Source organism: Chelonia mydas, chromosome 2 (genome assembly GCF_015237465.2).
Source record: "Chelonia mydas isolate rCheMyd1 chromosome 2, rCheMyd1.pri.v2, whole genome shotgun sequence".
Classification (NCBI taxonomy): domain Eukaryota; kingdom Metazoa; phylum Chordata; order Testudines; family Cheloniidae; genus Chelonia; species Chelonia mydas.
The window spans coordinates 1414245-1430927 of NC_057850.1; the positions used below are offsets into that span (position 1 = coordinate 1414245).

The following is a 16683-nucleotide window of genomic DNA, read 5'->3' on the forward strand; positions in this document are numbered from 1 at the left end:
GTTCGAATCTAGGCTGAGGCACATAAGCAAAGTCCACAACTGCAGAGTTCCCAAAGATACTGAGTTGATTATGCTCGAGCGTGGTGCCCCCCTGCTAGCCAGGAGGGGACCCCGAACACAGATTATACAAAGGTTATATACCTCTTAGCAAAGCATGTTGCCCTCGTGCATCGGAAACCTTAGCCAATAAACAAACCCTTGTCTTATCTACCACCTATCCCTGCTTGGTGCATTCCTCGTGCTAAACCAGTATGTTAATGACACAGCAAGGTCCTAAAGCGATGCATCAGTAACTTTTATTATCAGGATGGGAGGCCTCACATCAAAGGCCAGGAGATAGGGAGTTAGGGACAGACAAAGAACAGATACCGGGAGTCAAGGCAGGCTGGAGACAAGAAGGAGGATTTTCACAGGAATGCAGTATCTAAGGAACACTCCTCCTGGTGCATGATGTGCTTGCTTTTAGACAATAGTGGGCTCCAAACCAAAATGGAGTCACATGTGCTAACTTTTCCTTAACACAGCTATAATAAAAATAACAGTATATAACAAATGGCAGAAAGGGAAAGTTGATAGTAATGAATATAAATCAGAAGCTAGGAATTGTAGAAAATAGATAAAGGAAGCAAAGGGACACAAGGAGAAATGTATGGCCAGCAGAGTTAAGGACAATAACATGGAGATTTTTAAGAATATTAAAAACAAACAAACAAAAAATCCTAACAATGGGATTGATCTAGTACTAGACAGAAATGTTAGAATTGTAAATAATAATGCAGAAAAGGCAGAAGTATTCAATAAATATTTCTGTTCTGTATTTGGGAAAAAACAGATGATATCATTATACCCTATAACACTCTTTCCATACTGTCACGGAGTCCCTGGGCAATGCTCTGGAACTGCTCCCCATGAAGCCAGGCAGGACTCCGGGGAAGTCTCCTTTCTGTGAGCAGCCTGTCTGCAGGACACACAGCTCACACGGCTTCGACCTTCCTGGGTCTGACCTCGGAGCATTCAGCATCCTCTGCCCCTCTGTGCGCTTCCCACAGCCAGTCCGCTCAGGCGGGGTCCTGGGGAAGCCAGAGGGTCCTGCACCCCAACTCCGCAGTCAGACGGGACTCTCAGCCAGCCAGTAAAACAGAAGGTTTATTAGACGACAGGAACATGGTCTAACACAGAGTTTGCAGGTGCAGAGAACAGGACCCCTCAGCTGGGTCCATTTTGGGGGGCAGTGAGCCAGACAACCACGTCTGCACTTCACTCCATGTCCCCAGCCAGACCCAAACTGAAACTCCCTCCAGCCCCCCCTCCTCTGGGCTTTGTTCCTTTCCCGGGCCAGGAGGTCACCTGATTCCTTTGTTCTCCAACCCTTTAGCTCTCACCTTGCAGGGGGGAAGGGCCAGGCCATCAGTGGCCAGGAAACAGGGTGTCGGCCATTCTCTGTGTCCAGACCCCTGCACACACCTGCCCTCTAAGGCTCTGCAATGGTCATACACCCTTACCCCACCCCCTAGATACTTAAGAACTGCCTAGGGGAAACTGAGGCACCCCCACACTATTCAGAGGAAACATTAACAACAGTCCCACTTTGTCACACATACCACTAGTATCTCAGGAGGATTTTAAACTACAGCTAATAAAGTTAGAAATTATTAAATCAGGCTGTCCAGATAACTTGCATCCAAGAGTTTTAAAAGAGCTGGCTCAACAGCTCGCTGGACCGTTAATAGGGAACACTGGAGAAGTTCCAGAAAACTGGAAGACAAATGTTGTTCCACTATTTAAAAAGGGTAAAGCAGATGACCCAGGTAATTACAGGCCTGTCAGCCTGACACTGATCCTGGGCAAAATAACGGAGCAGATGATATGCGACTTGATTAATAAAGAACAAAAAGAGGGGAATGTAATTAATGCCAATCAGTTTGGGTTTCTGGAAAATAGATCCTGTCAAACTACCTAGATATTTTTTTGACAAGATCACAAGTTTGGTTGACACAGGTAATAGTGCTGATGTAATGTACTTAGACTTCTGTAGGGTGTTTGACTTGGTACTACACAATATTTTGATTAAAAACTAGAATGATATGAAATTACCATGGCACCCAGTAAATGGATTAAAAACTGGCTAACTGATAGGTCTCAGAATGTAACAGCAAACGGAATCACCATCAAGCAGGTATGTTTCTAGTGGGGTCCTGCTGGACTTGATTCTTGGCACTGCGCTATTGAACATTGTCATCAATGACCTAGAACAGAACATAAAATCATCACTGATAAAGTTTGCAGCTGACACAAAAATTGGGGGACTGATGAATAACAAAGAGGCCAGGTCACTGATACAGAGTGATGTGGATCACTTGGTGAGCTAGGCACAAGCAAAAAATACATATTTCACTACAGCCAAATATAATGTCATTCATCCAGGAACAAGGAATGCCGGCTGGACTTACAGGATGGTGGACTCTAGCCTGGGAAGCAGTGACTCTAAATGAGATTTGGGGGTTGTGGTGGACAATCAGCTGAGCGTGAGCTCCCTGTGCGATGTTGGAGCCTGTTACGAATTACACCTGGTAGGTGAATGAGGTTCAATGAGGTTCAATAAGGATAAGTGCAGGGTCCTGCACTTAGGACGGAAGAACCCAATGCACAGCTACAGACTAGGGACCGAATGGCTAGGCAGCAGTTCCACGGAAAAGGACCTAGGGGTGACAGTGGACGAGAAGCTGGATATGAGTCAGCAGTGTGCCCTTGTTGCCAAGAAGGCCAATGGCATTTTGGGATGTATAAGTAGGGGCATTGCCAGCAGATCGAGGGACGTGATCGTTCCCCTCTATTCCACATTGGTGAGGCCTCATCTGGAGTACTGTGTCCAGTTTTGGGCCCCACACTACAAGAAGGACGTGGATAAATTGGAGAGAGTCCAGCGAAGGGCAACAAAAATGATTAGGGGTCTGGAACACATGACTTATGAGGAGAGGCTGAGGGAACTGGGATTGTTTAGTCTGCAGAAGAGAAGAATGAGGGGGGATTTGATAGCTGCTTTCAACTACCTGAGAGGTGGTTCCAGAGAGGATGGTTCTAGACTATTCTCAGTGGTAGAAGAGGACAGGACAAGGAGTAATGGTCTCAAGTTGCAGTGGGGGAGGTTTAGGTTGGATATTAGGAAAAACTTTTTCACTAGGAGGGTGGTGAAACACTGGAATGCGTTACCTAGGGAGGTGGTAGAATCTCCTTCCTTGGAAGTTTTTAAGGTCAGGCTTGACAAAGCCCTGGCTGGGATGATTTGATTGGGGATTGGTCCTGCTTTGAGCAGGGGGTTGGACTAGATGACCTCCTGAGGTCCCTTCCAACCCTGATATTCTATGATTCTATGATTCTATGACACGCACACAACTGCTGTGAATTATACCTTGTAGGACATGCACACCAATGCTGCGAATTACACCTGATAGGTCACGCACAGTTCGAATCTAGGCTGAGGCACATAAGCAAAGTCCACAACTGCAGAGTTCCCAAAAGATACTAAGTTTATTACGCTCAAGCGTGGTGCCCCCCTGCTAGCCAGGGGGGGACCCTGAATACCGATTATATAAGGTTATATACTTTTTAGCAAAGCACGTTGCCCTCGTGCATCGGAAACCTTAGCCAATAAACAAACCCTTTTCTTATCTACCACCTATCCCTGCTTGGTGCATTCCTCGTGCTAAACCAGTATGTTAATGACACAGCATGGTCCTAAAGCCATGCATCAGTAACTTTTATTATCAGGATGGGAGGCCTCACATCAAGGCCAAGAGACAGGGAGTTAGAGACTAACAAAAACCAGATACTGGGAGTCAAGGCAGGCTGGAGACAAGGAGGAGGATTTTCACAGGAATGCAGTATCTAAGGAACACTCCTCCTGGTGTATGATGTGCTTGCTTTTAGACAATGGTGGGCCCCAAACCAAAATGGAGTCACATGTGCTAACTTTTCCTTAACAAGCCAAAAGAACAAATGAGACCCACGGACATGTAAACAGGGGAATCTCGAGCAGGAGAGCTGTTACTGTACCTCTGTATTTGGCCCTGGTGCAAATGCTGCGGGGATCCTGGTGCCCACAGTTCAAGAAGGACATTGATAAATTGGAGAGAGCCCAGAGAAGAGCCACGGGGGTGACTGAAGGATAGAAACCTGCCTTAGAGCGAGAGACTCCAGGAGCTCCCTATTGAGCTGACCCAAGAGAAGGTTAAGGGGTGACTTGATCACAGTCTACAAGGCTAAACCCTGGCCACCCTGCGGCGCTGGCCCCACCTCACCTGCCAGGCGTCTGTGCAGAATCACCTGGCACCTAGCTCTGCACTCAGCGCCAGGACCACCACTGCACCACCTGCTCCTGACTCTTGGGGCGGTGGCAAAGTTTTCAGACAAGACAAAACCACTCAAGACAGTTAAGTCCCAGGCAGACTGTGAAGAGCTACAAAAGGATCCCACAAAACTGGGTGACTGGGCAACCAAATGGCAGATGAAATTCAATGTTGATAAATGCAAAATAATGCACGTTGGAAAACTTCATCCCAACTATACATACACAATGATGGGGTCTAAATTAGCTGTTACCACTCAAGAAAGAGATCCTGGAGTCAGTGTGGAGAGTTCTCTGAAAACAGTTGCTCAATGGGCAGCGGCAGCCAAAAAAGTGAATAGAATGTCGGGAATCATTAAGAAAGGGATGGAGAATAAGACAGAAAATATCCTATTGCCTCAATATAAATCCCTGGTACACCCACAGCTCAAATACTGCAAAGAGTTCTGGTCTCCCCATCTCAAAAAAAAGATACATTGGAATTGGAAAAGGTACAGAGAAGGGCAGCAAAAATGACGAGCGGTTTGGAATGGCTTCCGTATGAGGGGAGATTAATAAGAGTTGGGACTTTTCCGCCTGGAAGAGAGACGGCTAAAGGGGGATACGATGGAGGTCTGTAAAATCATGGTCGGTGCAGAGAAAGCGAAGAAGGAAGTGTTATTTACCCCGTCTCATAACACAAGACCGAGGGGTCACCCACTGAAATGAATAGGCAGCAGGATTAAAACAAAGCAAAGGACGTATTTCTTCCCACAGCGCCCAGTCAACCTGTGGAACTAGTTAGCAGGGGAGGATGTGAAGGCCCAAAATATAAGTGGGTTCAAAAAAGAACTAGATGAGTTCCTGGAGGACAGGTCCATCAATGGCTGTTAGCCAGCATGGTCATGGACACAAGCCCATGTTCTGGGTGCCCTTAAACCTCTGACTTGCAGAAGCTGGGGATGGATCACTTGATAATTGCCGTGTTCGGTTCATTCCCTCTGAAGAGCTGGCCACTCTCAGCAGACAGGACCCTGGGCTGGATGGACCATTGGGCTGACCCAGGCTGGCAGTTCTTACGTTCTGTTCTTACAGCAGCCCTCCAGCATCTGCCAGGTCACTCTACCCCGTAAGTGCCGGTCCGGCGATTCAGCACCTTGGGGTTGGGGGTGCTGCTGTTGCTCAGGGCTGGGCCAAGACCTGCAGCCCGCGCTTTGCCAGCGTTCTGCTGCGGGGTGGGTTAACCAGCGCTGGGAAGGGGGTCTGGAGTAGCACTGTGTGGGCAGAGGGAGGGGACACGCCCCCAGGTGTTGTCTGCACTAGGGAAAGGTCTGTCCTGACCACGTGCTGGTTACCTGCCCCCCGTACCCTGCGCCCGGCTCCCGGGGGAGCTACAATCACCCTGTCCACGAGTGTTTTGCGGGTTAGTCGCCCCCAGGGGGAGGAAGGTGGCCAGCAGCCAGCCAGGGCTCCAGCTTGCGGGAACAGAAGCAGCAGAAGCCAGGCCCTTTGAGCCCGTGGCCAGCCCAGGCCGGGGGCCGAGTGCCCGGCCCTACCCCCGAGGGGCTACTTGCACCAACCCTGCCCTCCTCGGTCTCCTCACCTCAGCTGCACCCCCACCTGCCCCTCTGCCCCCCTCATCCCGTCCCCTCCCTGCTCTGCCCAGTTAGCTGCTCCCCTCCTAAACAACCCCCCTCCTGGCACTAACATCTACATGGCACCGTCCGCATGCCCACTCAGCTGGCGTGGGCTGCCCCGTCCCCCACCCTGGGGCTGCCGGGGCCAGGGGACACTCTCCGCTGGCTGCAGGAGGGGCTGGGGAAACAGGTGTTGGCCCTAGAATGCGAAAGGCCTTTTCCCTACAAGCTGGGAAGGGGTTACTGCAGGTCAGTTAGGGACACCTGAGTCCAATTAAGGGCTGCCTGAAACCTGTTAAAACCTCTCTCCTGGGCCAGGGGACAAACCGCTGCAAGGCTGGGGCAGCAGGGAGATCAGCCTCTCCCATGGGAGAGACACCCAAACCCAATGCCTGGTTAGGGGAAGGACTGAGCACACGGGGCCAGCCACAGGCCAACACCTGCCCCAGTGAGGGGGCCAGGGAAAGGTCTCCCCTTTTGTTTTGACAGGTTTCAGAGTAACAGCCGTGTTAGTCTGTATTCGTAAAAAGGAAAGGAGTACTTGTGGCACCTTAGAGACTAACCAGTTTATTTGAGCATGAGCTTTCGTGAGCTACAGCTCACTTCATCGGATGCATGCTATGCATCTGATGAAGTGAGCTGTAGCTCACGAAAGCTCATGCTCAAATAAACTGGTTAGTCTCTAAGGTGCCACAAGTACTCCTTTCCTTTTGTTTTGGTGCGTTATAGACTTTTCCCCTTTGTTGGGCAGGGGAGGGCTCCTCCGGCCTGCCCCGGGACAGTTCTGAGAAACAAGCCCCGAAGAGGGGAGACAGACACCCTCCAGTGTGGGGCTGATTTTCCCCAGGCCCTGTCCCTGCCATAGGAAGGAGCACTAGGTCCGGTGAGGCAGAAGGGGCCTTGCCCCAGTAGCTCCTTGTGCCCTGGGGCTGGGCCCTCTCTGGGGCAGGGCCCGGCTCTGCTCTGGGGTTGTGCCATGCAGCGGTGCCTGCAGCTGTCTGCACGTTTCGGAGGGCGGGCACCAGTGCCAGCGTGGGGGGAAGTTGCCCCCAGCTCCCCCTTTGAGAGGCCTTCGAGCTGCATGGCGTGACTGGCACGTGGGGTCACAGCACCACTCAGCTTCAGCTTCATGGCCCCTTGCCAAACCCACGGGATGCTGCGACCCTACCAGGAGACGTTCAGCCGTGCATACCATTGGCACCCCCGGGGCACCCAGTGCAGCGCCTGGCACCGGGGGTGGGCGAGCCTTGGCAGGGCTCTACGGTAACACAGTCAATCCGAAGGGAGAAGCCTGTCTCTACTGCCTGACGAGGACGGGGTATGGCTCTGTCCCACGGGCCCCCTGGCCCAGTACGCCGCACCCGGGCTCGGAGCAGGGGCCCCTGCAGGCGCGAGTGCAGGGGGAGCTGCCCGACGCTCAGGGCCTGGGCTGGCCGGACATGCCGGGACACATTAGGGTTCCTGACAACGTGGCCCTGGGGCTGCGGCATGCGCAGAGTTAACCCGCGGCGCCAGCCCTCCCCGGGCTGCAGGGGAAGGAATGTTTCCAAAACGATTCTTTTCATGTGTGACATGAACAGTGGCTCCCGCGCCAAACCACAGCCCTGGCAGGGCAGCTCAGGGCCGGGGCTCCCACCGAACCAGGCAAAGGAAGAGGGCAGGGCAGAGGGAGGGGAGCGAGGAACGGGGGCCAGGGTCTTTGGCTCAGGCTGTTCAAACTCGAATGACCTTTTCAGCCTGTTACTCGAGGCCATTTGGCGCCTGTGAAATGGAGGATCCGAGAGACCCAGCGTGTGAGGGACGGGAGCTGGGCAGATTTCAGCCGGGGCTCTGCTGATGCCCCTCAGTCCTGACCCACAGCCCCCGGCTAGCCCAGCCCTGGGCTCCCCCCACCCCCGCAGCTCGGCCGGTGCCCCTCACTCCCGACCCGCAGCCCCCGGTTAGCTCAGCCCTGGGTTCACCCCAGCTCGGCCGGTGCCCCTCACTCCCGACCCGCAGCCCCCGGCTAGCTCAGCCCTGGGTTCACCCCAGCTCGGCAGGTGCCCCTCACTCCCGACCCACAGCCCCCGGCTAGCCCAGCCCTGGGCTCCCTTCTTCCCCCCAGCTCTGCCGGTGCCCCTCACTCCCGACCCGCAGCCCCTGCTAGCCCAGCCCTGGGCCTGCCCGTGCACCCACGGGCCCTCACACCGGTCTGTGGCTGGGGACGTGGGAAGCGCTGAACACAGACCAGCTCCGACTCCTTCACATCGTTTCCCTGATCTGAATTCAGAGCTGAGACCGAGATCCCTGCGTGGCTTCCCAGCCTCCACCCTCTCCACCCCCACGGCAACCCCCTCCCAGCCCCCAGGGCTCTGACATCCCTGCCCCACTGCACCCCCCTCCCAGCCCACATGGCAGCCCCTCACTGCCCCTTTCCCACGGGCACGCAGCTCCTACCCCCAGGCTGTTGCCCCCTAGTGCCCAGGAACCTGCCCCCTGCCCCTCGTGAGCCTGCCTTCCCCCTCCCCCTGCCCACTGAGCTGCCGTCCCAGGGGTCCCGAGGGCAGCGTCCCCCCCTTTTTCTGTAACAGAGGCCCCCACTGTTCTGGGGGGTGAGCACAAGTCCCCATCCCCTACCCCACACAGAACAGCCCCACATGTGCGGGGCGGGGGCCACGCCCTATTTGTCTTTGCTGGAACATTCCCCCCCCTCCCTCCCCCCGCCCCCGGTTAATGAGCCCAGGGAGCAGCCACACAAAGGGGCGGAAATGCGGCATGCACAGAGCTGCCAGGGCAGGCCGGGCAGCGGGCCAGGCCAGGCCTGGCACATGGCACTGCTGCAGCGGGGACGCTGCCCCCCTCTTGTGCCAGGAACCGGGAACGGCAGAGCCCTTTCCAGCCACGCTGCTCACGGGCCGGAAGGGAGGTTCTCAGCTCGTCTGGGCCCCTGGGATGGGCTCAATGCACCGAGGGACGCTCTGGGCAAAGAACCAAGCCCCCCAAGCCCCACCCAGAAACCTGGGAACAAACCCCCCGCTTCCCCCGGGCTCCCGGCTGGCAGCAGCTCCCAGTGGCAAGCAGTGGAGTAAGGGAATCCTGCCGCGGATCAGGGCCAGCCCGCTCCACAATGGACACGCCTGTACGGAGCAAAGCCCACGCCCGGCCCAGGAACGCTGGCAGCAGCCCAGCTGGCAGCCTGCCCACCCTCCAGCGCTCACGTCCCCCGAGTTCCCAGAAGCTCGTCTGACCCCGTATGTTCCCGGCCAGGGAACGGCTCCCAAATCGCTCCTGTGTGAATGAAAGCAGATGGTTTAGAAACGTCACATCCATGCTTGAGTTTAAGGAGAATCCACCAGGAGCCCTGGGAAATGGGTCCAATAGTTAATTCCGCTCACCGGGAAACCTTTACACCCCAGTGTCAGCCTGTCTGTCTAGCAGCAGCGTCCCGCCCTTGGATCGTGTTGGCCCTCGGAAGAGCCCTGTTCTCCCCGCAGGTCCTTACAGCCTCGGGTCCAATCACCCACAACCGTCGCTTTGCTCAGCTCACTAGACGGAGCCCCCTGAGTCTCTCGCTACGAGGCAGGTTTTCTGACCCTTTAATCATTCCTGGGGCTCCTCTAGGCCCCTGCTCCGTGACAGGGCCAAGTAACCCTAGCACAGGGGCGGGCAAACTTTTTGGCCCGAGGGGGTGCGAAACTGGATGGAGGGCCAGGTAGGGAAGGCTGTGCCCCCTAAACAGCCTGGCCCTCGTCCCCTATACGACCCTTCCCACCTCCCCCGACTGCCCCCCTTAGAATCCCCAACCCATCCACCCCCCATGCTCCTTGACCCCTGACTGCCTCCCCAGGACCCCACCCCCTATCCAACCCCCCCTGCTCCCTGACCCCTATCCACACCGCCGCCCCCTGACAGGCCCCCCGGGACTCCCATGCCTATCCAACCCCCCCATTCCCTGTCCCCTGACCACCCCTCCCCAGAACCTCTGCCCCATCCAACCGCTCCCTGCTCCCTGTCCCCTGACTGCCCCCTGGAACCCCTTGCCCCTTATCCAAGCCCCCCCCGCTCCCCGCCCCTTACCATGCCGCTCAGAGCACCAGGACTGGCAGCTGCGCCGTCCGGCGTGGGGGGCTCGGCGGCATGGCTGCGGGGGAGGAGGGACAGCAGGGGAGGAGCCAGGGGCCAGCCTCCCTGGCCGGGAGCCAAGGGCCGGGCAGGATGGTCTCGCGAGCCGTAGTTTGCCCACCTCTGCCCTAGAGCATCCCTGGCAGGTGTTTGTCCAACTGTTCTTAAAACCCACCAATGATGGGGGTCCCACAATCTCCCTGGGGCACCTGTTCCAGAGCTTCCCCCCTGAGAGCAGGAAAGATTTTCCTAATCTCTGACCTAACGCTCCCTTGCGGCCGGTTGAGCCCGTTACTTCCTGTCCTGCCCTCAGTGGCCCCGGAGAACAGCTGATCCCGGGTCTCGGAGGACTCTTCTCAGCCCCCCCTCGATGCTTCTCTCAAGACTAAAGGCGCCCAGAGTTTCACCCTTTCCTCACCGGCAGGGTCTCTAACCCTTGATTGTTTCTGTGGCTCTCCTCTGGCCTCTCTCCAATTTGCCCCCATCTTTCCTGCGGTGCGGAGCCCAGAACTGACCCAGAGCTGCAGCTGCGGCCTCCCCGGTGCTGAGCAGAGCGGGCCAATGACCTTTATTAACCAAACTGGTCAGCTCGGCCAGCTAGTCCGGCAGGAGCCATCCCAGTAACCCCCCTGGACTGGCAGTAATGACACGACCCTCTTCTAATTCTTCAGTAAGTCCCGTATCAGCCGCCCCGTTACGTCGCCCGGGCGCGGGGTCAGGCTGACCTGGCCCAGCCTTCGCCCTCCCCCAGGCCCCCAGAGCGACCGAAAGCGACCAGGAGCAGCCCAGCGAGCGCGGCAGCAGCTGTCATGCCCCCCCCCGGGCGCGGCCGCCCCCGAACCCTGCACCACAGGGACCAGCAAGTAGCAGCATCCGCGCCTCTTCACCCCCCGTCCGTGCCACAGAACCCACATGCTGCACCCCAGAGGTGCCCGCCAAATCCCCCTGCCTGGCTGCCTGGCTCAGCTGCCTGGAGGGGCTGGGGTCAGGGCTGCCCTGCTCTCCCAGCACAGACGGAGCCCCCCTGCAGCCTCCCCCAAAGCCAAGTGCCTGGCTCGTTATGGTGACTGAAGGAATTATGGGGGCAGCCCATGCAAATGAAGCTCCATGGCAGCACGTTCCCCTTGTCACCAGCAGAGGGCGCAGGGAGCTCCAGCCTAGGCTCTGACAGCCCCCTAGCCCCAAACCTCACCCCGTGCCCCCTGCACCCGGCCGCTCGCACCCGCTGAGCCAGGGGCCCCGCCGGCCGGGATTACAGACTCCCGGCAATGGAGACTCTGCCCCCTCACCCCCCCAGCCGAGCTCTTCCAGTGGCTAATGATCCTCATTTCAAAACGTGCCACCGAATCGAGGCTAGCCAGCTGGTGCCCCCCGGCTTCCCACCATGGGGTCCCGTTCTGCCCTGGCTGACAAATCAAAGAGCCGGCTACTCTCAGAAATCGCTTTCCTGTGGAGGTAGAATTCCTCCCTCCGACCCGAACCGCCCCACTGCTTCAGGTCACCCCGCGTCAGCGGCAGAGCCAGGGAGAGAACCCAGGAGTCCTGGCTCCCAGCCTTCCCTGCTCTAGTGCACCAGCCCCCACGCCCCTCCCAGAGCCAAGCATAGAACCCAGGAGTCCCATGTGGACTAATATACGCTGGGTCGCATATAAATATATGTCATATTAATAACATGTATGATCCACACCATCCACACCTTAGCCCGCATCAAGCAGCAGGAAGAGTTTCAGCACAAACACAGGCCCATCCCATACCCCCGTCCACGCCTGCGAAGGGTCCCCCACACCCTGCATTGCTGACCTAGGGAGGAACTGTCAGTATCAGGCCAGAGACTTGTTTCCTCCTAGCCCCAGAAAGGGAGTTCCCCACCCAGACCTACAGAGCTCGGGGGTCTCCGGGTGCCCTCCGGGCCTGCACTGCGCGTGCTCAGAACAAGGACAAAGGGGGATGGGCGCCATGGGACCAAACACGGTAACGAGCTGCTGACCTGCCTCCAGGCTCCGGTGACGTGCACAGGGCCTTTTACGGCCGAACAAGTAGGGGATGGAAGGTGGCTTTAGGGGTGCAATTGGGGGTGACGCCTGCATGCAAGGTGAACGGGACATCGCTGCCCGGGCCGGCTCCTCGGGGCCTTTTTCCCAGGCCGCGTGAATAAACCGAGGGCCATTATGAGAATCTCTCCCAACGAATCAAAGCATGGGCCAGCGCTGGACTCTACAATTTACCAACACCTGGCTTCCAGCCCCTGCTCCCGCCTTGTCCCCTCCCCTCTACAGCCGTCTCTGCCCCACAAACGGGCTGTTCCCATCCTGCCACGGCTGGCACAAGGCTCTCGGCAGAGAAGGGGGGCCTTGACTCCCGGGAAAGGAGCTCATGGCCCTTCATGGGGATCCTATTGGGCCCCAAATCCATGGCTACTGGAAAAATCCTGGTGCTTGATTGCCAGCCAGACAATGGGGGCTCCCTAGGGTGACCCGTACCAGCCCTTCCCTGCTGGAGCCTGGCCCACTGCTGTACAGCTGGGAATGGATTCCTCCACCCTGGGCAGGAGTTGGGTCTAATGGTCAGAGCAGGGGCCTGGGAGCCTGAACCGCTAGCCCTGGCACACAGCAGCCAAAGAAGCAGAAGGGGGCTCCTGGGACATCGGCTCCCACCAGGGGCAGGGCAGGATGCCGACATCCCCAGCAGAAAGATCATCTAGTCTGAGCTCCAGGACTGGGAGAACAGGCGTGAGGACCATCAGAGCAGCCAGACTGGGTCAGAGCAAAGGGCCATCTAGCCCAGCGTCCTGGCTCCCGACAGTGGCCAGTGCCAGGGGCCCCAGAGGGAATAAACAGAGCAGGGAATCACCAAGTGATCCCTCCCCTGTCGCCCATTCCCAGCTTCTGGCAAACAGCGGCTAGGGACACCACCCCTGCCCATCCTGGCTAATAGCCATTGATGGACCTATCCTCCAGGAACTTATCTAGCTCTTTTTTGTACCCTGTTATAGTCTTGGCCAGGCCTGCACAACTTGTAAAGCGGCGAGGGCCACATTACTCCAAAGAAAACAGCTGAGGGCCAAAACCTCCCCCTCCCAGCGCCGCCTGGCCCTGCGGAAACAACCCCCCCCAGCGCCGCCCACTCCGTGGAAACAAACCCTCCTGCCCCAGCACCACCCCGCCGAAACAGCTGTGGGCCGAAAAGGAAGGTGGGGTGGGGTGGGGGGGTGATAATTTATTAAGAATTTTTCAATTAAAGCAAACAATTTTTTTATTTTAATTTTTTTTTATGAATCATGGAAAAATGAAAAACACCTGTTCCGTTGAAATAAAACATTTGCACTTTTCATAATTACCTTGCAAATTTCATGAGAGATCGTACATCTCTTTTCGGCAACAAGCTTGTTGTATTCGGGGGTCATATTTGAAGTGGATATTTTCACAATGTCTTCCAAATGGTCGTCAGTCAGAGAAGAACGTTGCTTGGTTTTATTCATGTTCATGATGGAAAATGTTTGTTCACATATGTAAGTGCTTCCAAAAATGCCGAACGTTTTCAGTGCAACTTCGATAAGATTTTTTTCATTGTCCAGACTTTTGCAGACGTCCCGCAGGCTGCTTTCTCTGTGCCTGTTTTGGTAAACTGCCAAAAATTGAAGTTCAATAACCTCCAAGCGCAGATCTAGTGGCACTTCCTCTGGATCCACAGGAAAGGGATCTTCAACCAGCTTCAACTGGACGTCGTCTTCTTTAGACAAAGTAAGTCTTCTGTCAAATTCTTCCATCAAAAGATTAATGTGCTTTGTGTATTTGTCTTCTAACTCGGCGTGTTTGTGCTGAGGGATACGCTGTGCACAAGCGGGAAAGTGACACATTTCGCCTTCTGACAGCTGACTTGTGAAAAGTTTCAGTTTCATTTTGAAAGCTTTTACTGCTGCACACATTCGAAATAGAAGTTGACTTTTTCCCTGACGTTGAACGTTGAGATCATCCAGGGCTGCTGCACTATCACAAAAGAAAAAGAGATCTGGATTCCAGGACTCATTTTTAAGCTCTGGGAATTTTATTGGCCCATTTTCTAGGAATTTTGCTACCTCCTCTTTCAAAGCAACGAAACGCTGGAGCGCTCTTCCTCGACTCAACCGCCTCACTTCCGTAGGGTAGATTAAGTCGCTGCCCTCGGCGTCTACCCCTTCAAGAAAGGCTCGAAATGTCCTATGTTTTAGTCCTCTAGAACGGGTGTAGTTTACAATGGAAACTACCGCTGACTTTACATGCTCAAATTTTAAGACTTTGCTACACAAAACCTGCCGATGCACAATGCAGCTGATGTTCGGTTATTTGTCTCCCGGTAAATTCTTCAAGAAGAGTAACTGCTCCAACATTTTTTCCGCACGTAGCTGGAGCACCGTCAGTACAAATGGCCACGCAGTTTGTGAAATCTAATCCCGACTGATCATTCGTGCACTTTCTCACTTCACTGGAGATTTCTTTTCCGGTTGTGCGACCTGTCATGGAGTGCAGGCCAGCAAGGTCTTCAGTAATTTCAGTTTTGATCACTCTCTCTCATAAAAATAAGAAGTTGGGCGGTGTCTTTAAACCGGTGCTTTCTTCCATAGCTGGGGAGTAAAAGCAGAATTCACTGGCTCTCTGCTTTAACCGATCACGTAGATTGGTAGAAATGTCAGCTCTTCTTCCCTGTACAGTCAGGCGTGGCAGACTGACAGTCTCAACTACGCCCCTCTTTTCTGGACAGAACTCAGACCCAGCAATCAACATACACTGTTTCAACAACTTGCCTTCTGTGAAGCATTTCCCAGCAGTAGCTTCCCGTTATGAAGCTCAAGATTGTATTGAATAAATTCACACACAAGGGAAACACTCACAGTCACACACAAAGAGAAGAGATATCTCACAGCGCATGGCACACTAGCAAGGCCCTGATGGTGTCTTGAAGCCCGTAGAGGGGGAAAGAAACGGTGTGCATAGGGTGACCAGATCACAGCAGTAAAATAGGACCCGTCCCCTCCCCGCTCAGCCCCACCATCACACCCCTCTTCACCCCCTAGCGCCCCACTGGCTTGCTGCGTCCCACCTAGTCAGTCCCCACCCACCAGTCGGCTCCTTTCACCTCCTCCCTCCCCTGCCAGAAACCCGCATGCCGGCCCCTAGAGCCCCTGCTGGCTCACTGCTCGCCTCTTTGCCCACCCGCTTGCCCCTGACTCGCCGCTCGCCCCCCCAAGTATAAAGCCTCATTCAAAGACCCAGGGGTCACTATATTACTGCACACAGCAGTCAATCAATGCAGTTGTAGATTAATCTCTGCATTATGCATTTTTGTATAACTTTTATTTGACTTTGTCTTGAACCTTGGTAATATGTTATAGCGGGCCCCTAAGCTAGTACAATTAAGGTAAAAGAAAAATGTCTTTTTGCTAGAATCATAGAATATCAGGGTTGGAAGGGACCTCAGGAGGTCATCTAGTCCAACCCCCTGCTCAAAGCAGGACCAATCCCCAATTTCTGCCCAGATCCCTAAATGACCCCCTCAAGGAATGAACTCACAATCCTGGATTTAGCAGGCCAAAGCTCAAACCATTGAGCTATCCCTCCCCCCAAGCAGAATAAGCTCTTCCCCCCACTTTGTAGTCAATGGCCCTGTTGAGTGAATGAGGTGTGACTGAGGAAGGCATGGAAGGCAGGCACCTCCAGGCAGCTGCAACCCTTGGAGAGGTGATGGGAGCCGGACCAAGGACAATCACACTTGTCGAGCGGGCTGACTCGAGCAGAGCAGACATGCTGACGGCCGCGGGGGTAGAAGCCAGCACCCTCCTTTGGGAACACCCTCTCTGCAGCACTGGGACAACCCCCAGCCCCGAGAAAAGCAGCACAAAGGACCAATGGACACAGGCCCAGATTTTGACTCTGGGAGATTTGCATGAGAGGGAAGCGGCTATAAATTGAGGTGTCTGGCAGAGGACCCCGGGTCTCGTCTTGTCAACATCGGAGCATCGATCCGCGTCGGCAGAAGCCCGGCTCCACCCCTCCCCCATCTAACTCTCCTGGCCAGTGAAGTTAAGGGGAGCAACTCGTTGGTAACACCAGCGAGACGGAGCGTGTCAGGCGTGTGTGAGTGTGATATAGATCGTGTGCATATGACAGTGCTGATTATTTCATGCAGTACTAGTAACTGCGGTGTTTTGCCTTATGCCCCCCGAAAAGATCCTGCACGGTACTTTAAGTACAACACAGTAAGAAAAAGTAAAACACTGAAAAGGGATGCCCCCCTCCGGCCACGACTCGCCGCTCGCCTCCTCAGCCCCCCGCCCCCCAGCCACTCGCCTCTTCACCCCGCCCACCCACCCGCTCGCCCGCCGGGTGTGGAGCGCTGACCTGGGGAAGCTCCTGTTGGTGCTCAGGTTTGGGGTGGGGAGGGGCAGGGGGTGCGTGAAGGGGGGCAGGGGTCAGGGCGGGCAGAGGGCTGGGGGTGTGGGCCGGGGTCCTGGGCTGGGGTCCTGGGGGTGCTCACAGCAGGGGGCGGGAGGGGATATGCCCCGATTCCAGCCCCTTCCCCAAGGCCACGCTCCCTCCTCTTCTCCGCCAGCTCCTCCCTGGAGCAGTGAGCTCGCTGCAGCTCCGC

General features: G+C 55.5%; 1 protein-coding gene across 1 annotated transcript; it reads right to left on the reverse strand.

Moving 5' to 3' along the window:
* Positions 1–737: 737 nt before the first annotated feature.
* Positions 738–16371, reverse strand: LOC122464371 (EPM2A-interacting protein 1-like). The gene is made up of 4 exons (XM_043538900.1): positions 13426–16371; positions 11285–11287; positions 10711–10721; positions 738–868 (listed from the first exon to the last, which is right to left on the reverse strand). Exons 1-4 carry the CDS (start codon positions 13985–13987, stop codon positions 842–844), a joined length of 603 nt encoding a protein of 200 aa, XP_043394835.1. The 5' UTR covers positions 13988–16371; the 3' UTR covers positions 738–841.
* Positions 16372–16683: the final 312 nt, after the last annotated feature.